We start from the raw sequence: 22,028 nt of genomic DNA on the forward strand, positions 1-22,028 counted from the left end.
AATACAGGTGGCAACCACTGACTAGGAAAAAAAAGTAAATAACTGTAATTTTTTGCTTTCCAGTATGAAAGGAGATTCCGTGGGAAGGTGGGCTTTTGTTGATAATAGTTCTAGTGATTACGTTCGCTCTGACACTCTAGATGTGCCAACGTTTTCTTGACACTTGAACAGTCGTAGTCTTTTGCACTTGCTTTCACTCTGGTAACAGATACTTTGCCTTTAACGGACTAAAGTTTAAAAGAAATTGGATCCTTAAATAAATTAATTATGGGTTTATCAAACATTTACGAAGCCTCTTCACCCAGTGTGCCACCTTTATTTTGACTCAGTCCATATGCTTATATTTACTTTTCCATACAAGTTTACTTTATTTAAACTCCTGTCATGTTTACTGCCACCTTTCTGTAGTTTAAAAAAAAAATCACTTTTACTGTCCTTAGATGAGTGTGAAAATTTGACTTTTTGAATCAAAACAAATATCCTATCATATTTATTGGTTCTTGAATGAAAGAATTCTTTTAAAAAAAAAACCTCTCTTAAATAAATCAAACATGAATGCTTTCTTCCAGCCACTTTAAGCCAGAACCATAGAACTGTCACTATTTGCTAGGAAACAGTTCAGTTCTTCCCAACACTCTGGGATTCAAAAAATAAGAAGTCAAGTCTGTTTCATGATCTATAGTAATAGGAAAAAGCTTGCCACTTTGACCTCAAATACTCATGTGTACTTAGAGTTCTTTTCCTAATCAGGGATGGAAAAAGGAGAGACGATGGGACATAGCACATATGGGACATCCGTGTTGAATACTGGAACACGCTGTGAGCTCCTCAAGGTCAGCACCCTTGCTGCGTCTGCTCAGTCTGTCTTCCAGACATTGCACACCTCCCTCCCCACACATTCAATCTCCTGCCAAGTCTCAAATGGGTCCCAACAAGTTCAGTATTCATGCCTCAACTCTTCCTTCCATATTGCAAAATTTGGAATAAAAAAGTCTCTGATTATCAGGAATGAAATTTTTACTCTTGCAACCAGATTGTGTATTTTGTCATATGAAACCAAAGTATTGTGGAAAAGTATGAACATATGCACATGAGGATGGACAAATTCCTCAAATATCAATTAATGGAGATGAATCAGCCATCCTTGCCTCTATTCCCAGGGGTGTAGGATTAATTTCCCAGTCAGTGCATGTCAGAATAACTTGCAGAGCTTGTTTAGAAATGCACGTTACCAGGCCCAAACTCAGACTTATAAGGTTAAGTTTCAGAGGCAGACCTGTATCTGATGTTTGTAACAGTTTTCCCAGGGACTCCTGATGCCAATACCTCCTGAGAACTGGAGATCCAGAAAAGCTGAAGGTCTTGAAAACAAGCAGTCAACATGCTATATTGATGGATTCAGGCATTCTCCTTCAGTTACTACATTTTATTCTAAAAGCTTGTTTTATAGTATTAGATAAAATGAATTCCTATAATATGCATAGTTGTTGTTCAGTCACTCAGTCATCTCCCACTCTTTGAGACCCATTGTACTACATGCCATGCTTCCTTGTCCTTCACTATCTCCCAGAGTTTGCTCAAACTCATGTCCATTGAGTTGGTGATGCCATCCAACCATCTCCTCCTGTCACTCCCTTCTCCTCCTGCCCTCAATCTTTCCCAGCAAGAGAGTCTTCCAATGAGTTGGCTCTTTGCATCAGCTGGCCAAAGTATTGGAGCTTCAGCTTCAGCATCAGTCCTTCCAATCAACACTCAAGTTTGATTTCATTTAGGATTGACTGGTTTGATCTCCTTGCTGTCCAGGTGATTCTCAAGAGTCTTCTCCAACACCACAGTTTGAAAGCATCAGTTCTTCCACACTCAGCCTTGTTTATGATCCAACTCTCATCCATACATGACTGGAAAAACCACATTTTTGACTAGACAGACCTTTGTTGGCAAATTGATGTCTCTTTTTATAAATACACAGTCTAGGTTTGTCATAGCTTTTCTTCAAGGACCAAGTGTCTTTTAATATGCATAGAGATAATAAAAATAATACTTATTTTTAAAATAAGTATTTCTAAAAGGGCTTAGTGGTCATGCTGAATAGACATGAAAATTGAAAATCTAAATGCTACTGTTGATATGTGTCTTAACTAACAAAAATTTAGAAAAATTCATTGAATAGCTCCTATAGGCAAAGTGCTATACTAATTAATTTCAGAAACTACAAAACCATGTAGAAATCAGTCTTCTTGTGAAGGTGCTTTAATCCAGTTGAGAGCCAAAAAAGTCACATCAGAAGATTAATAATAACCTCATCCAAACACGAATAAAGGTGCGTTCCAGTTTCCCTCTATGAGAAGTGCTGTGAACCCAGTGGATTACCTTATGTCTTTGGCATACAGGGCTGTGTCTCTTACATCTATATATCCTTGGTTCCTGACAACAGGTGCTCTTAATACTAAGGGATTTGACTTGAATTCAACAGAGATGTTTCTCAGAAATTGAAATAAATTTTTAAAATTAGAGCATAAATATTCTTTAGTGTCTCTTTTGCTAGTTTGTTCATTCAACATACGGTGTTTCTTACAAGACAGTTTGCCTACAGAATGTAGGACAACATAAGTAATAAAAAGATGAACAATATAGAGGTGAATCATTAATTTTCTTCCCTCAATAAGTTTATTTCACACCCCAAACTCCATATAGTTAGAACATGTACAATAGAAATAACCATAAAGACAAAAAGCATTACTATTATGTGAAAATATTGAAGATTGTTTTAAAAATAACTCTTTACATTTCTTAAAACATGCTTAAAGTATGTGCCAAGAGTTGATCCTATTAACCATAAGTGCACGGAGCACATGAGGCAATCCTATGTTTTGTATCTGTGCAAAAATACTGTTAGAACAGAATTTAAATGTGCCAGAAGCCAAAGTTCTTCCAGATGTATGCTTTCACTGATTTCTGGAAAATTGTTTCCCAATCCCCTCTCCCAGTACATAGACCACATTCTAAGATGGAGAGGCCACTTTGCACTTTTACAGAATCCATGGCATTAACTCATGCTGTCACTGTCATCAAAACGATGTTGTAAATATCCACTCATCTTTTCAAACTGGCTGGTGTAGTTTTCCTCTAGGGAGCTTCACAAAAGACTTTTTATATAGTTTTCCAAATTCCTACTCCCGTTAAGTTTTTCTTTCCCTAAACCTGGAGAAATATTTGCTTAATCAGCTGTTCAGAAACATCATTTTTCCCTTCATAGGCTTTTATCCCTCTTGAATTAGACAATGATTATCAAGAAAATCCTTCTTAGTGCATGTTTACTATGATTATGTATCTTTTTATTTAAGTCAACAGAAATAATACAGACTTCAATATCCTTTGAGTTTTATTGAGGCCTGATCTGGGGTGTACTTGAAAGAATGTGACCCCTCTAAGTAGAAGCATCATTTTCATTGAATATTGGCCAAGAGTGTCACCTTCTCCTCTTCTTCACAATGTAGTCTAGGTATTGATACCCAAAACTGCATAACAAATTACTACAAACCTAGCAGCTTAAAACAACATCAGGAGTCTGCTTGTGGCATTGCTGGGTCCTCCACTCATGGTCTCACAAGGCTGCAATCAAGGTATTGACCAGGCTGTGTTCTCACTCAGGGAGCTGTGTTTCTCATCGAATGGAAAGGGTCAGCTTTCCATTTCCAGGCTTGCTCAGGGTGCTGGGAGAAATTTGGTGGAGGGTCATAGGACTAAAGGACTGGCTCTGTTACTGGCTGTTGTCTGAAGGCTGCCACTAGGTCCTAGCAGCCACCCACAATTGCCAGCCACATGGCCCTCTCCATAGGCAGTTCACAACATGACAGCTTTCTTCTTCAAGGCCAGCAGGGGAGTTTCTCTATGCATTTGCTGGCAAGATTGGTTTTGTGTGTGTGTGTGTGTGTGTTGGGGGAGAGGGTGAGCAGATATACATAATAATATAATCATGAGATTAATATCCTATCACCATTGCCATATTCTTGGTTAAAAACAAGTTACAGGTCTTTCCCACACTTAAGAGAAATGGGTTATACAAAGAGATGAACACCAGGAGATGGGAATTATTGAAAGGTCACCCTAGGGTGTGTCCAATGCCATTGAATGGAAATATTCAAGGAATGACCCTATCTTGATATAAAATTACTCTTCTAGAGGCTAGTTGCTTAAATGAAGGTTGCAATTCTTTAAACAAATCAATTTTGGTTCTCTTGTCTTTAAAAAAAAAAAAAGAAGAAGCCATATAGCAAATCCTGGGCTTCCCAGGTGGCGCCAGGGGTAAAGAACTCACCTACCAATGCAGGAGACATAAGAGATGCGGGTTCAATCCCTTGGTTGGGAAGATCCCCTGGAGAAGGAAATGGCAACCCACTCCTGTATTGCCTGGAAAATCCCATGGACAGAGCAGCTTGGCAGGCTATAGTCCACAGGATCTCAAAGAGTTGGTCGGACACAACTGAAGCACCTTGCTGTGCTGCTTAGCCACTCAGTCGTGTCCGATTCTTTGCGACCCCATGGACTGTAGCCCACCAGGCTCCTCTGTCCATGAGATTCTCCCGGCAAAAGTACTGGAATGGGTTGCCATGCCCTCCTCCAGGGGAATCTTCCAAACCCAGGGATTGAACCTAGGTCTTCCACATTGCAGGTGGATTCTTTAGGGTCTTAACTACCAGAGAAGCCCACTTAGCACATCACAAATCCTAGGCAAGGCCTGGGGAAGCTATAGGACACAGGAGGGTAAAGAAAATAAGTAGGAGAGAGAAATAATGACCTCGATCACACTTAAGAAATCAAAATTCCAAAAATTTAGGTATCTCTAGTTGAATGGCTTGTGTTTGTTTGTTTTGTGATTTATTTTGCTTTGATTTTCCACCAATATTTGGAATTACCTGTGTTTCGTTTGTCTGTCTATTCAAAGTTGACTGTTACTACCAACTTCAGCAGTTCATAGAATTACCATCTACCTTCTTCACTCAGTCTCCTTTGCACAACACTTAAATCCTCTGAAAAAATTTGCTTTTGACTTGAGAACTTGAACACTGGGATGTTACTTGCCATCTGTCTTAAACTTTGAAAGTAACTTTTTGCCAAGACAAATGTGAATTATGAGCAACAACCTGGGATATTTCTGGTCTCACAACAGGACAAATAAAGGAACCCTGAAGTATTATTTTAAGTACTTTGTTTGCTAGCAGTGCTTGTGGTGAATGAAAAATTGATCCTTAATTGTGTGGGAAAGAGAGAAACGATATGCATACCAATGGCCAAGTATAGACTTCAGAGACTTAGCAGTTTTGAAACTGATATTTATGAACATCTGCTTTTTCCCCATAAATTTTAATATGGATTTCATCCTTTGAAACCTGTAAGATTCCCAGGTGCTTCTTCAGTCTTTATCTTGGAAATACACTTTTTAAGAAAACCGCCTTTTTTTCTATTGAACACATTCAAAATCATTCTTTAAAAACATTTCTTTATAAACAGTGCCTGTTGGAATACCTAAAATATGATATTAAAGGTTAACAACTCAAAAAGCTGTATTCAGCATTCTGAGCCACCAACATGTCAAGTTCCAGAGCACAAACCATAGCAGTCTTAATAAAGGGTGCTGAGAGGTACTCATTTCTAGTCCCAGTTTATGCTTTTCATTATCCCACAAATATTTATTTAATGCTTGCATGTCTTTAGTGCTAACATTATAGCAGCCAATAAAACAAAGTCCCTGCCTTCATTGGGTTTTTGTCCCAGTGAAGGTAAATGTTCTACAGAATGAATCCCCTTTAAATTTTCATAATACTGTTCATATAGCTCATTGAGAAACTTTGCACAGGGCCTGCAAACCAGTGCTGTTCATCCATTCCTGATGTTGGACTAGATGCTGGGAATGCAACTTGTGAACACAGTAGATGTGTTTCTGCTCTCAAGGAGCTGAGTTCAGCATACCTGTCTCCTGTGTCAAGAAAAGCAGACCTGAGAGCTTCAGGGTCTTCCCTATTTTAGATCCACCATAAGCAGTGCTACCAGTGCCTCCATCCCCTAGCTCTTGGGCATGCTGAGAGCTGTTACTACGGGTACAAGATGAGAGTGTGGACCAGAGGAAAGGAAATACAATCACAGCTCAATAGAAGACAAACAGATAAGTCAACTGGGCATGTGCGAGGCCAGCAAAGACAGTAAACCCCACTTAGGAAAGCAACTTTGTAAGAGTGCAGTTCTGGCCACCCTATAGCAGAGGCTACAAGTCATTTACATAATAGGAGAGCCTCAGGAGGACAGTAGAGCTATTTAATTTGGTTAGGCTAATAGTTTTCCATCCATTTACAGTGTAATGGAACCTCTCTCCTGTGCCTCTTAAATAGGAACACTTTGGCAGGATGCCACAGGGCACATAAAACAGGGTGGTCTTCTCAGTGTGTCAGTTCTACTCAACCATTTAAAGGGGAAAAGTTAATTAATTTACAGATTATGGCATTATTTTCCATTAAAACCAATGCAGCCATATTATGGACTAGAAAATGCAAAGTTTACATCCAATTTTAAGATAAAGTATGAAACTAAAACAGAACTGGAGCCAAGGGCTAAGGGATTAAACACCCCTACACATTTCCATCAGCCCCCTGTGAAGCCAACCTAATAAAAATAATTTTTTGATATGGATAATTGATTCTCAATTCCATGTGAAGTGTAAATAAAAGACAAATCCCCAGAAGCATTCGTTTCGACAGCATTGCCACTCGAATATCCCAGCTTTTTAGAAATTCTTGAGCTGTGGTTAGATGCATGAAAATTCTGGGCCACTTCAGGCTCTGACTTGGCACTCCCTCAAAGAGCAGCCCTGGGGCCCATGCTGGCCACCCTCTGTGTTTAAGAGTAAGAACTCTCTTAGAAGAGTTTGAACTAGCTGCTCTTTTCTAAGATGGGCCATGAGAGGTTTTCTCCATGCTCCCTTCTTGTCATAAGCACTGAATCCGAGCCCTGGCTGTCCTGTGTCCACATCCCATTTGCCCAGTCTCAGAGTGCTGCGTGGCAGGCAGACACACTTATGTTCTTTGTGCTTTGTGTTCCCGAAACAGGATCTGGACCAGGTTCAGCTCCATCTAGAAGAAGTGAGGTTCTTCGACGTGTTTGGCTTCAGTGAAGCAGCAGGAGCGTGGCAGTGCTTCATGTGCAACAACCCTGAGAGAGCAACCGGTAAGAGACCCCACCCTCCCCTGGCTGCTAAGAACCACGTGTGCCCCTGGGGTTGCCAGGGTTGCAGGAACCCCACCCTGGTTGGCTTTCTTCTTGCATAAACATCCTAAGTTGGAATAATGCATAGAGGTGTGCCTGACTGCCTCTGCTTTGTGCTGACAAAGGTATCTCACGAAAGTGGGAGTGAGGAAAAGGGAAGATGTTGGAACAGAGAGAAACATAAACCAGAAATGAACAAGAAAACAATGCCCACATCTATATGGCTATCAAGAAAGTGATACTGGCCATCTTACCCCAATAACATTCTTCATTTCAACCCCAGTGACCCTGAGGGTTAGAGAAAAACAAACATCCTCTCAAGAACCCCAAAGAAATGAGACCACACTTAAATGAGTGAGTGGTTTCACAGACCTCCTCATCTCCCTTAATATTTTTGCTTGATGATTGAGCTGGGTGAAAAATGAGACACTTAAAGAGTAAGGAGTTATTTGAGAAATAATTTCATATTTGGTTATTTACCCTTCGCCTTCCTTTATGCTGCACAAGGAACTTGGTCTACTGACTTGCCTAAAAATAATCATTGTTAGTCAATATGTGCCAAGCCCTACACTAAACGTGTCAAGTATCTCATTTAACCTTCACAATAATCTCATAAGGCTAGTACTAATATTATCTCCAGTTTACTGATGGCACCCCACTCCAGTACTCTCGCCTGGAAAATCCCATGGACGGAGGAGCCTGGTAGGCTACAGTCCATGGGGTTGCTAAGAGTCAGACACGACTGAGCGACTTCACTTTCACTTTTCACTTTCATGCATTGGAGAAGGAAATGGCAACCCACTCCAGTGTTCGTGCCTGGAGAATCCCAGGGAGGGGGGAGCCTCATGGGCTGCCATCTATGGGGTTGCACAGAGTCGGACACGACTGAAGCACGTATCTATCTTACTGATGGGGCAACTGAGGCACAGAGGGATTTGGGAACTGCCTGAGGTCACACAGGTAATAAGTTATCAGTGGATGGATTGAACCCAGTCTGACCCCAGAGCCCATGCACTTAACCATGTCTCCATGCTATCTCCTGGTTACACTTGCCCCAGTTTAACCAGTGGACATAGGTTGATAAAAAGTCTAATCTTCACAGAGTTAGGTGGGCTGCCTTTGGGAATGGAATATTTTACCATCAATGTGATAGAGTTCTCAACATTGACATGGCTCAGGAACTGAAGTGTAGACCAAGAGAATGGTGTTGAAACACTGCTGGACACAAACCACTTTGTAGATGAGCCATCCTCTAGAGAGCTGTTGGTCATACCATCTGTACCCATTCCTTGAACTGGGATTTTGGGCATCTTAAAGATCATGCATTGTGGCAAGTCTGTCCTGTTGCTCAGCCAAGAAGTTGAGACTGAACTGAAAAAAAAGTGTTTATTTTGGCCAGATGGAAATTTGAGGACCTCACGCAGAGGCACCAAATAGAATGTATTACCCCCACAGAGACAGTATGGGTGGAAGAAACTGGCAGTTAAGATGGCAGCCTTCATGAGGCACAGACTGTTGGCTGATTACAGACTGAGATTGAGTTGATGCCAGAGTGAACACACTGATTTTTAAAAACTTAATTTGAGCAAAGAAAGAATTGATGAATTGAATGTCCCCATTATGAAACTTTCTAATTAGACCTTATTTCACCTGTGAAAAAGAGGGCATAAAAGAAACCTTATTTGAGATCATGGTGAAGTAAGGGACTTATCTGAGGTGGTTCTGAGGGGCCCTTAAGGATTTCATTCCAAGTAAGCTGAGTCCTTAGTTCAATAAACATTAAATCATATCTGACCAAGGGAGGCTCAGGAAAGGGGCTGCAAGTTAAAACCACAAAGTGTTCCTTTAATATATGTTTTCTCAAATTCACTGCCATGACTTAAAAAGAACATTTTTCACATTCACTCGTTCTTATTTGTGTTTCTCACAGTTAAATATAGACTGAGAACATATAGCAATAAAAATTCAAACAAGGCCAAATATTTTATAGCAGAACATATTGAATCAAAATGTTCGGCGCCTAAAACTTTTAGATTTCTTTGCTTATTTCCTTTTGCTTTATGAAAAGGGATTTTGGTCTGAGAGAAATCCTATTTTAAGTTACTATTTTCACCAAAAACTCCCTGAAAAGTTTTTATAAGTTGATCTAGTTTTCTTATTTTTATATAGCATATAAATTATATGTTTAATCCAAGTGAAAGGTCTGACATAATACTGCTGACATATATTAATCATAGGAAGTATATTTGCATTTGTATTCTGCTTAAATTATAAGTTTAAAGATGATCAAGACATAGGAATAAATATTTTGTTTGTTTATGCACAGGCAGCATAGAACTTGCATCCCATTTTTCATTTATGAAGTGCATGTTTGCTGTGTTGGTTGAATGTCTTCAACTGGCTAAATCTTGAGATAAAACAGGAAAAAGGTACAATGTCTCTGCTCTAAAAGGGTTCATAATCCATTTAGGGCCAGACATATATAGAAAAATCTAGCATACTTCCTTGTTTTTAGCATGCAATAAATACCTGTTGAGTGAGTCAATGGATGAATAATATTTAGAAATAGAAAAGTCAAATACAACTTGAATATTAAATGTTCCAGGTCTATTGTGATTATGTGTTAATAATATCAAATATATCACTATATCATACCCAGTGCATTTTGAGTCTGGTAAATGGAGATTGGTGCTTTTTTGCTCATTGAGAGAAGTCATTGTGTGCACATCAGAGTCTACTTCCCTGACTGAGCTCCTAAGTACTATTCCTGTTCTGGTTTGATTAGCACTCCTGCAGGGCCCAAGTGCCCTGTCAGGCTCAAGGAGGAAGAGGTCTAAAGAGAGAGAATTGGAGTCTAAGACAAAAGGCTGAAAAAATTGCATTTGGGTTTTTTTTAAGGTATTGGCAAAAGGTACCTTGTTCTCAAATATTCATTGTTCCTGTATTTTTTTTAATGTGTCTCCATAAATGGGGAACAAAACATGAGACAACTAGAAAATTTCAGTTAGACTTCTAGGAAGGACATCCTGAAATATAAATCCTTCTTAATAATGTATAGACTAAACTATGGGACTTCAGAAACTGAAAACAAATCAGCTGGCTTCCATGGTCACTCTAAGGACATTCCCCTCCTTGAGTAGAGGTCACATCACCCCATCAACTCCCAGTCATCTTCCCATCAGCTCCACCATCAGCACACAGAAATTCACACAAGTTTACTGTTTTGGTATTCAACAAAATATATATTTTATCCAGTTGGGTGTGAAGTCAGAGGAAACTAAATGCTAGAAAAGTATAAAGGTCCTGAAATTATAATTGCTAGCATTTATCATGCTAATTATGTGCTCTGTCTTACATGCATTTTTTTCACCATTATTGAGTCCATTTTTCAGATTAAGACACTGAAACAGAGAGAGGTCAAGTACTTTAGCATTTTAATCCAGGTCAATTCTTGAGCCTGAAATTTCGATCTCTAGGGCAAATCCAAGTTAAAGGCATGGAATGTTGAAAATTGCAAGAACAATTATTTCATAATATTATAATATATTGGAAAGATCAAGGAGTGAGCCACCTCTCTGATGACTTGATCCTCTCAAACACAAGCAGGGGTTTTGGGATGGGAATGTGCTGGAATCATGTCCTGATTACACGTAGGACATGATTACATAGAAGCTATTTCCAATTCCTCCAATTGCTGATTCAGTTTCTGATCATCGTTTTATAAAAGCACAGAGTAGAAGGTTAGAAAGTTCCTGAAATAACTCAAAAATCCTCAGAGACTTGCCTGCCAGTGTGTATTGTCAATCCCATCAAGCCCACATGAATGAGAGAATAGAGATTGAGCAAACAGATCGAACAGAACAGGATCTATTTCTGGAAAACCAAACAAATCCCTCTATCAGTAGTCCTTGTGTCCTGGAACTGCTCGTGCCTGTTAACAGTAAGAGTTAGTCAGCTGGACTGTCCTAGAACACATAGTCAGCTGGACTGTCCTAGAACACATCTGGCTGCCTATTCAGTCACATTCTTTTAAAGGAAGAGGAGGAACTAAATCATCACTTCCACTCTTGTTTCTTGAGACACACGGGATGCCTTTGTTCTTACACCCTGCAGAAAGCAACTCAGGGACGTCCTGGTCTTGGCACTTGCATCTTTGGCACTTGTAGATCTGAGCGCTTGCCTGGGTCTTAGTCGCTGGATATTGAGACACTGAATGTGATTGTCCGTAGGAGGTCTCCTTAGGCTATAAAAGAGAATGAAAGAATTTTTTTCAGATAGACCTCAACCATCCATCATGATTCCTCTTTAGAACTTGATTTCAAATGTTTGTGTTACAAGAACATCCTGTCCATTATATCACATGGGGGCAAATAGAGATGATTTCAAAATGCTATTAGGGTGAGAAGGGCCTCTGTCAAAAGATTTTCTCCAAACACTATCAGCTGGTACCAGCAAGGTGGCTCTCCTTTGCCGAACACCTTCAGCCTAGGCTAGATGGCTTTCCACTCCAGACGCCAACATAAAAATGGGCTAAATGAGATCATCTCTGAGGCCTCAGCTAGTAGGACGTAAATAGCCTTGTGGGCCCATTAACATGAAAGTTTTCCATTTAATTTTAGTGCCAACTTTCACAGAACTTTATGGGTGACATAAGAAAACCCACTTTGGATTTATACAGTGGCTGGGTTTGTCTTATGATGCCTTCCCTCCTACAATATGTGGGCATGTTGTCTTCCATGCTAAACATAGTTGGAGAGCCAAAACCAGTGCAGTGTTGGGCAGGATAACTTCACATCTTCACACATATATATTGTTAATGACCCAGCAGGTAAAATTAAACCCCAGCCTATTTTTCAAAGATACTTTGAATTACATAATGACAAAACAAATACCTGCTCAGCACCTCAAATAAGTTACTATCCTTATCCTGAAATCTTTTCCCTTTCCACTCTTCCCATTGCCTGTTCTATGACTCTCTGTTAAGCTTTTCCCACGCTCACATTCTCCCTCTCTTTCACACATAGACACACACACGCACATATGTGTATATACATTGGCAAACATGGACAAATCACCCCGACAGAATAAATTCCCTCCTCTCTGTCCTTTTGTTCTCTACACCATCTATAGTATACACGGTGTGTTGTCATCAATCTCCTCCACTAGACAATAAACTAGAGGAGGAAGAACCATACATTATTATTCTTTGTATGCCCTACCCAGTATCTGGCACACGGTAGTGTTCAACCAGTACTTGGCATATAAATGGATGATGGAATAATTCATGGATCGTGTAATGAATGCCAATAGGAGAAATAAGATTTGTTTTGAAACATAACTTTAAAATCTAATTCCTTCTCAAAAATAAAAAAAATGAAACAGCTTACTAAACTGAAACCTTGAAATAGCAACTTTTGCAAAGTAAATGTTTATGAGAAGAAATGTTGCTGTGTACAAAACTTCAACACCATGTGGATACCCAATTTTGATATTTGACCAAAAGGTTTCAATACACACGTATACACAGACTTCATAGTAAACTTGCTAATAACCTGTGAGCCTCTATGGGACATAAGCTAAGTAGCCTAATACCCTTCAGGGGTTAATTTCTATTTTTCAACCAGCATCACTATCAATCCTTCTGCCTTTCCAAATTGGGTCAACAACAATCTTATCTTGAGAGAGTGAAAGTATACTTGCAGCAAAGCATGAGTCACCCTGTGGTTTTCCAGAAACAAATCATCAGGCATTGAAATGTGTCTTTTTACACCAAGAGACTAAGCTGAGTCAGGCCAAAATACCAAGGAGAAGAAGCATGCTTTAGAAAGGCAGACCAGAGTGAATATATCAGTCCCTATCACTGTACAGATTTACAGTGACATTGATTTAAAGAATTTTTACATAGTTTTTTTAAATTAAAGCACTTAAGATCTCTTCAAAGAGCTCTTCTTCCTCCAACTTAAACTTCCATGGGCTCTTAAACACCTTCAACTGGCTTAACATCTCCTTTCTCTTCACCTGTTGCCTCTCTCTCGCCTCCTCTTTAAAGCCAGAAGAGTCGTCACTGTTCACCCTGTGTTTCCTTGCCTCCTGCTCCTCTTGACTCGACCCTTTCTAATCTGGCCTCTCAGCCCATTATCTCTATGGTCATTCAAGTCATGCAGGTTCCAGGACTGGATGTGTTTCAGTCCTTGTGTCACTCGCCTTTAGCAGTGTTCAATTCCGTTGGCCAGTTCCTCCTTCCTCAAGCATTTATCCCTATACCTTCTGTGACACAGCATCCTTCAGTGACCCTCCTACTCTAGACACTCCTTCTCAACCTCCTTTCTGGGCCCACCTTCCTCTATCCAGCTATTCATTATCAGTGCGCATTTTTTCCCATCACCATAACTCTCTCCCTAGTCAGTCTCCACGGGTCTGTGGCTTTAGTAACTGCTTCTGTGACAAAACTCTCAAACGGGTATCTGCCCTTCTCTGCTTGACTCTTCCTGCTTGATAATTCAAAGACACCTCAAACTCAGTTCATTTAAATTAAAACTCATAAATGTCCCACCCTTCCCCCTAAAAAAAAAAAAACAAACAAACAAACCCACCTGACTTTCTTTCAGCATTCCCCACTTGAGTAATTATAATATCACTCGTTCTGAGGCATCAGCCAAACACCCAATTGCCTCTCCCCACCCGTATCCAGCCTGTCACCCAGTATTTGGATTTCCCTTCTCAGGTGCTTTTAACTCTGTCCACCTCTCTTCATTGCACTACCATCACTTCTTGCCTAAAATAATGGCAGTAGCCTCCTGACTGAACTACTTGGACCTTCCAACCCCCTTGCCACACTATGGCCAGAATGACCTCTTCAAAGCCCAAATCCTGGCACCACTCTCTGTATAAAACCTTACAATGGCTTCCCACAGCTCTTAAAAACCAAACTCCACATCCAGCGCCCGACAGCCTCACATGCAATGCCCTCTCCTAGCCTCTCCAGCCTCATTTGTCCCCAGTGCCTCACCATTCTGGCCAGAAAGACCTCCTTTCAGTGTCTTATACTTACCACACTTCCTCCTGCCCTGGGCTTTTGGATCTCTTGTTCTCCTGCTAGAATTACCCTTTCTCCCCTCATCACCTAGTTAATGTAGATATTAACTTTCCCATTACAACTCAGATTCACTGCCTTAGGGAAGCTTTCTGTAACCTCCTGACTAATGCTAAGGTCCTCAAAGTATTTCAGACCTCTCCTTAAAATACTTGTTATACCTGTCATCTTGTTTTTTGTCGTTGTTAGTTTGTTTGGTTGATGTTTGCCTTGATTGTCTGACTAGTGTCTGTTTCCTCTAATAAACAAGTTCTATGGAGGGAGCCCCCCTCCTCAGCCCCTCGCACACAATAGTGAAAGTGAAAGTCACTCAGTCATATCCAACTCTCTGTGACCCCATGGGCTATCCATGGAATTCTCTAGGCCACAATACTGGAGTGGGTAACCTTTCCTTTCTCCAGGGGATCTTCCCAACCCGGGAATCCAACCCAGGTCTCCCGCATTGCAGGCAGATTCTTTACCATATAAGCCACAAGGGAAGCCCAAAAATACTGGAGTGGGTAGCCTATGCTATAGATAGTCAATAAATATTTGCCAAATAAGCAAATGACCAATTTTGTATCTTCATAGAAAATTTTTAGTAAAAATTTTCTTAGGCAAGTGGTGACAAAAGCCAAATTAATGAATTCACAATAATTCATTTTAAGAGAAAAAAGGGATTCATATGATGGCATTTTCAGTGTATCTTTGTGCCAAGTATATTCTTTGTTTAAGCAGTATTTTCTTAAATAAGTTCTTCCCAAAAGTACTATGAGAGATCATTTTATTTAACAGAGAGTGAGATATTCTGTGTGTATGTATATATATATATCAGATACAGTGTTATAGTGGATATGTTACAGGTAAAACTTCCAATGCAGACACTGTAAATCTATTTATTGCCAAAAGGTTTGAGGCCAAGTGTTCAACCGCAACAGATGGAGTTTTTATTAAATAATTCTACAAAAACAGTATAGACACTCCTTAGAATGCTCTTAAACAACCAAGAATGTACATGCATACAGGTGGGACAATGGCTAACACATATGCAACTTATGGCAGGCTTCCCTGGTGGCTCAGCAGTAAAGAATCTGCCTGCAGTGCAAGAGACACAGGAGACACGGGTTTGACCCCTGAGTTGGGAAGATTCCCTGGAGAAAGGAATGGCAACCCACTCCAGTATTCTTGCCTAGAGAACCCCATGGACAGAGGAACCTGGTGGGGCTACAGTCCATGGGGTTGCAGAATTAGATACAACTGAAGCAACTGAGCATGTATGCATGCAACTTGTACAGCTCAAACAAGGTGACTCTTCTTATCACAGAGCTGATACAGGTATGAAAGTGAAAGTGAAAGTGTTAGTCACTCAATCATATCCGACTGAGCAACCCTATAGACTGTAGCCTGCCAGGCTGCTCTATCCATGGGGTTCTCCAGGCAAGAAAACTGGAGTGGGTAGCCATCCCCTTCTCCAGGGGATCTTCCTGACCCAGAGATCAAACCCAGGTCTCCTGGATTGCAGGCAAATTCTTTACTGCCTGAGCCACCAGGGAAGCCCCAAAACAAGTATGTCACATCTATTTTCCCCCAGCTTTCCTCACAGCTCTACAAAGTCCAGGCAGTGCAGAAAAGCACTCAACCTTTAAAACCATCTAACATCCTACAGTCAGATATCAGTAACACGTATCCATGACATCATAGAAATGAGTTGACAGCATGGGACCAGCATGGGAAGAGTGTATGGAACCCTTTTTTATTCAATGTTCAAGAATAAGATTGAGCAGTTCTCTCCATTCATTCCTACCACACCTGACCTTTTCCCATTGGTCCCTATCAGTCATTACTGGGCAAGTGTGGGCCAGTATTATTTGGTAGGTTTCCATAAGGGACCCAAAGGTGACCATACTTAACTTCTCAGAACTATTGAACAGGTTACCCTCTTGGCAGGTGGCCTTAGAATTTTTGTTTCACTGATGAACAATAAATAAGCCAAATTCCACAAACATTGATTCTGAGCATTTTTTTTCCCTGTAACTCTATTAACCTAAATCAAGGACATCCATATGATCTTTTTTTTTAACTTAAAAAAAAGTTTATTATTTTTAATTGAAGGAAAATTGTTTTACAGTATTGTGTTGGTTTCTAGCAAACATCAACATGAATCAGCCATAGGTTTATCTATGTCCCCTCCCACTTGAACATTCCTCCCCCCTCCCTTCCCATCCTACCCCTCTAGGTTGTTACAGAGCCCCAGTTTGAGTTCCCCCGAGTCATATAGCAAATTCCCATTGGCTACCTATTTTGCATATGGGAATGTATGTTTCCACGTTGCTCTCTCCATAGGTCCCACCTTCTCCTTGCCCCTCCTCCCTAGCCACGTCCATACGTCTATTATTCTCTGTGTCTCCATTGCTGCCCTGCAAGTAGGTTCATCAGCGCCATCTTGCTAGATTCCATATACATGTGTTAGTATACGATATTTGTTTTTCTCTTTCTGACTTACTTCACCATATGATCTTATACTGCCATCCTATTCTTTAATTTTATGGAAAGTTCATAACAATTTTTTTCCCACTATTGGTTTTGCCATTTTACTATTTTGGATATTGTATGGCCTATTCCTGTCATCTACCAGGAAGCTACTATCATTTCTTAGAAGTTCTTGAGCCATGTTAGAATCAGCTGGGGATGCTGTTAAAATGCAGGGTCCCTCACCCTACCCTAAGATTATGTAAACAATAGGTTCAGGGTGGTGCCTTGGAATTTGCATTTTAATAAGCCAGCACGTAATTCTGATATAGGTGCTCCTCAGAACACAGGTTGGGAAACACTGCTCTACGAGTTTATAAAATAGTAGTTCTAAAAGCCTTTTTTTTAAGAACAATATTTCAGCAGTTAATAGAGAAGCCTAGAAAGCAAGCTACATTTTGATGGGTATGAGATTACTGAGAAAGGAAGTCATTTGGCACATGTGAAAGTGCTCTCAAAGGGCTGCTGTCAAATTGAGTTTGCCTATCTTTTTTTGGACCCCACACATCTTGTAGGATGTTACAAAATCAATGCTGGATTATGCCTCCTTGTTTATTCACTACTGGTAAGGAAATATGGGCCTCTAAACACTGCCTGGGTAGTCATATGAAATATGCCATTTGTTAACGATCCTTAGTGATTTCAGAAACCACAGACACTCAGTCTACTGAATGTGGCTCCTAGAGCCTCCTCACTCAGTGCTTCTACCCCTTTTTAAGTGTACCCTCTATAATCAGAGTTGGGTTTATTAGACCTGGCACACACACAAGAAAATCAGTAAAACCATAAAAGGGAATTGGAGTAAACTTGAGACTCTCAATACATGGAAACAAATTCCCCACAGACTGTATAGGAGTTGTAATTCTCAGAAGCAGTCATTTCAAGGGAAATTTTTTTTAAAAAAGACATACTTTTTCTCAGTTCTTATTTTAAAACTAAATATTTGAGATTTACATATTTCTTCAAGATTATGCCTTCTTTTGAAGGTATTTGTCTTTAATAATCAGGAAAAATATCTAAGAATTCAAATATCACAAATTAAATTTATGACAATCTTAATTATTTGTGCATAATGCAATACTTTTAAGACAAAAGTTGCATGAGCCAGAAGCACACAGTATAAGGAACTTCTGGGTGTGGATAGTAGTCAGTACAATGTGAATAATAGTTAATGGCGGTGAGGGTGTCAGCATCTACTGCCATAAGAATAAGCAGGAAGCCTGGGACAAAAGGGAGCAGCCACTAATGATGTGGAAAAGATTCCCAGTGCAGCCCAATCCATTATCCGATTAGCTTGAAAATGGCCGTTGTGATGAACAAATGGATCTGTTACTCAAAATCAGAAGAGTTCACCTCTTTTCGGGACTCTTTGAATTGCTTGTCACACCTCAAGTTCAAAGCCTGCAGTCCTTGACCTTTAAAAGGGTTTATTGTCTTACTCTGAATTCTCTCACCATTCCTAATGCTTTAATATAGTATAAGTTCATTACATCCTTAATTGGAGGGAAGGAGATAGGTTTTATCCTCAGGCCATTAGGATATGGTATTTATAAAAACCAACTGTTCATCGTTACAGTCAGAGAAGATGACCATGATCATGATGATAATAACTACTATTTGTTGACATCTTATTGGATAGCAGGACTTAGTTAAGCAAGGCTACTATTAACTTTTACAGAATTTTGTGTGCCTTTATTTATGGTGGTTGATGTCCACTTGGGGGGTGGTGTATGACTTAAATAGCAAAATTCTGGCTGACTTTCAACCCCTACACCCCCCTTAGCTGAGTGCTCTTAGGCAGTGAACAACCTGCTCGGTGGCCCTGTTGTTAAGCATGACGTCTCCAGAGAAGAGGAAACTGAAGCTCAGTGAGGCTAAATAACTTGCACAAGACCAGTCAGCCATTAAGTTTCAATTTCTGGACTTCAGCTAAGATCTGATTCCAAAGTCATTGCCCTTACCCCATCAACTCTCGGCCTAGACCAAAGAAAATCTTTGGTACAGCCCTATATGATTTATTATAGTAAGGAGAAAACATGGCATCCAATACACTATGTTTAACTAAATTATAATTGGCTAAGGTCTGTACCAGGTGAAGCAGTTGGTAAAGAATGTGCCTGCCAGTGCAGCAGACACAAGAGACATGGTTCAATCTCTGAGTTGGGAGGATCCCCTGGAGTAGGAAATAGCAACCCACTCCAGTATTCTTGGCTGAAAAATCCCATGGACAGAGGAGCTTGGCAGGCTACAGTCCATGGAGTTGCAAAGAGTCAGACACAACTGAGCATACACACACACACACACACAAGGATATAGTCACAATTGCAATAAACCTTAATGCAAGGTGGAGACCTTAAATTACTAAACTCTTGTGCTCTTGAGTTGTATGACTACAGAAATTCTTATTTTTCATCATGTTCATTACAAAGCATTAGCTTTCACTTTGCATGATGTCCAAGGATTTTTAGGATTAGTCTCTCCTTGAATCTCACACCTCATCTCTTGCTTGCCGATCCTACCAGGTTCTCATCACTAAGAATAAGTGATAGTTTCTAGAATGCATTGCATGCCCACTCTGTCAGCCTCAGCCCTTTGCAGGTTATTTTCCTTCTTCTTTTTTCACAATATCCCTCTTCACTTCACCTTCATCACTGCCATTTGTCCTTCAGAATTCAGCTCAGACACATATACTCCAGGCAGCTTTCCTGCTTCCTACCCCCAGTGTAGAATAGGTGCCTCTCCAGAGGTTCCAGTCTCCTTACCTCTGGCTTTCAGTTACATTCTGGCAGGAGATCAGAGAGAGGGAGCAGAGTGAGGTCTGCTTATTTATTCCCGACTCCCTCCCTGCTTGGTCCCTGCAGGTTGACCGTGTCCTCCATCCACAGCCACAGTCAGGCAGTGCTTTGCATACAGCCCCTAACTGTTCTCTTCAACTTCCTCTTCAGCCAGAGGGGTGTTGAGCCTCCTCCTGGCTCCTGGCCCCAGAGCATTACAGTGCCTTTCCTACACCATGCCCACATCTGTGTAAATAGTCCCTTTATTAAGTCCCTTCAGTCACAACAGCTTGAGGTGCCCCTGTTTCCTGCTGTGACCATGCCTGTTCCACAGCTGATCCCATCTGGTGACCAGGAGGCTTCATGCCTGTGCCGGCTGGACCTTCACAGGCTCTAGGCCCCTGATTAGTCCTTAAGAAGAGCAAGATCTTTTCTAATGGGGATTCAGAAGAGCTTTCAAATAAAGTCCAATATGACCTCCCCTATGATTATCTGATACCCAATCTCTTTCCTGGATCTTACACCAAAAAAATCTTCAATTGCCTACAGGCACCGCCCCCCCACCCCCCGCCCCACCTTCAGCTCATGACTTTGACCAAAGTGATTGCTTTACAAACTTGCTTTTGAGTTCATTGATTCTTCCAGCTTCTTTAGGTTTTTTACTTTCATACATTTCCCCTGACATGTCATTCCTGTTACCCCAGTCCTTCTCTGCACTCCTCCCACAAGTTCCTCTCTCCCTTCTTCAGCAGGGACCCAGCCCTCATGTCACTCTCTCCCAGCTAGAAGTAGAATTTTCTTTCTTTGAGTTCTGTAATGCTTGGCTTCTATATCCCAAACTCTACACTGAGTTGTCAAATTTGTAAAATGCTTTATCTCACCACAAGATGATAAACTCAAGCTCTCTCTGAGCTGGGCTTCATGACCCCCTCAGATCCAAACGCAGTGCCTTATAGCTTCCATGTGCTCAAAATTATGTGTGAGATGACTGGATATGGCTGATAGATCAATAGAGGAATATTCTTTATTGCTCTAAGGTATCTGTGCCTGATATGATTCACCAACTTCTCATTGAGTAAGACTAACATTTTCAAATTTCATCTTTTATCAACATAAATGTTGTCAAGTCTTGGTCCACAAAAGAAATACAATGAATATATAACCATTTGTATTAGCATTCTCAGATTTTTAAGTTGATAAACATGGAATGGGTTCCAATTACACTAGAGAATTCAGTTTAATATTTCATAAACTGAATTATTTTCAGTTTATTTCATAAATAAATATTCCATAAACTGAATTATTTTTAACCAACTGATAATTTTAAAAAGGAACAGTTGCTGGTTGGTAGAGAATGTCTTAGCCAAACTGATGCTTTGAATGAAATAATGTGTTAATTGGCACGTGAGAAAATATTTCAATATCCTATATGCATTACATGCAAGCAAGATAGTTTTAGGCACATGATCATTTCCTCATAGTCTCATTTGACATGTTATTTTTCAAGTGGAATATGATCATCCTTAGAAAGAATTAATTCCTCATTTTGACCATGAAGAGACAGCAATATCATGTGAGAATTATTGCTCACCAGGACGTGTAATGGGCAATAGACCTATTAAAAGAACGCATGGCCAGTAATGCACTTATGCCAGACATAATAGTTTTAAAAAACTTTTTTTTAGAACCTAGGATAGCCACTGGGGGGGCGGGGCAGAAATAGCTTTTCTCTTTTTTTGCCTTTTGAAACTGTTTTGAAATTAATCCTATAGGTACAAATAGCCTGACTTTTAAGAATTACCTGAAGTTGACTCTGATTCCTAAATTAAGGTCCTAACATGCAGCTAGTTTAAAATGCTGCTGAAATTTCCTTCCTAAAATCTTTTCCATGGACTTTTCCCTGGGATCCACTTTCACTGGAAGTGAGAATCTACAATGAAGTCCTCTTTGTTCAGCAACATTTCTCTATCAGTCTTCAACCTTTCATTTTCCAGTAAGCCTTTCATTTCCTCTGGAGTCTCTCACAATCATTGTGGGCATGTGGGTCTGTGGGTATGTTATCCCAGCCACTTCATGTCTCAAACAGTTCCTTCGACTATTTTGGTCACATACACTTCAAGTGAAGCATTTGCATCTGCCTTGAAATTTTGATCTACATTGAGAAGTTCTTGTAGCTAATTCCCAGTGTCAGATTCAGAAGGAGCCATGTGCTTAAATATTACCTAAATCCCAGCCCTCTAGGACCTCTAGACCTTCCCCAAGACCTCTAGCACTTGGGGAAGATGCGGTGTCCCAAGTGCTTTACCTGCTGCATAAAGGAAGCAAGGACTGTGTTTATGGAAAATTTAAATTTGCGAAGAGCATACTCCCTTTAAGAAAGCTCTTAATAGATTATT

The 22,028-nt window shown here is 40.3% G+C and overlaps 1 protein-coding gene across 4 annotated transcripts in view; it reads left to right on the plus strand.

Moving 5' to 3' along the window:
* Window positions 1–22,028, plus strand: part of VEPH1 (ventricular zone expressed PH domain containing 1) — a 277,465-nt gene that overhangs the window by 246,236 nt on the left and 9,201 nt on the right. For all 4 annotated transcript variants that reach the window (XM_027542753.1, XM_027542745.1, XM_027542737.1 and 1 more), the window contains one exon: window positions 7,101–7,218. In XM_027542753.1, the coding sequence (XP_027398554.1) occupies window positions 7,101–7,218 (118 nt within the window). The remainder of the gene's footprint in view (window positions 1–7,100; window positions 7,219–22,028) is intronic.

Source organism: Bos indicus x Bos taurus, chromosome 1 (assembly GCF_003369695.1).
Source record: "Bos indicus x Bos taurus breed Angus x Brahman F1 hybrid chromosome 1, Bos_hybrid_MaternalHap_v2.0, whole genome shotgun sequence".
Lineage (NCBI taxonomy): Eukaryota > Metazoa > Chordata > Mammalia > Artiodactyla > Bovidae > Bos > Bos indicus x Bos taurus.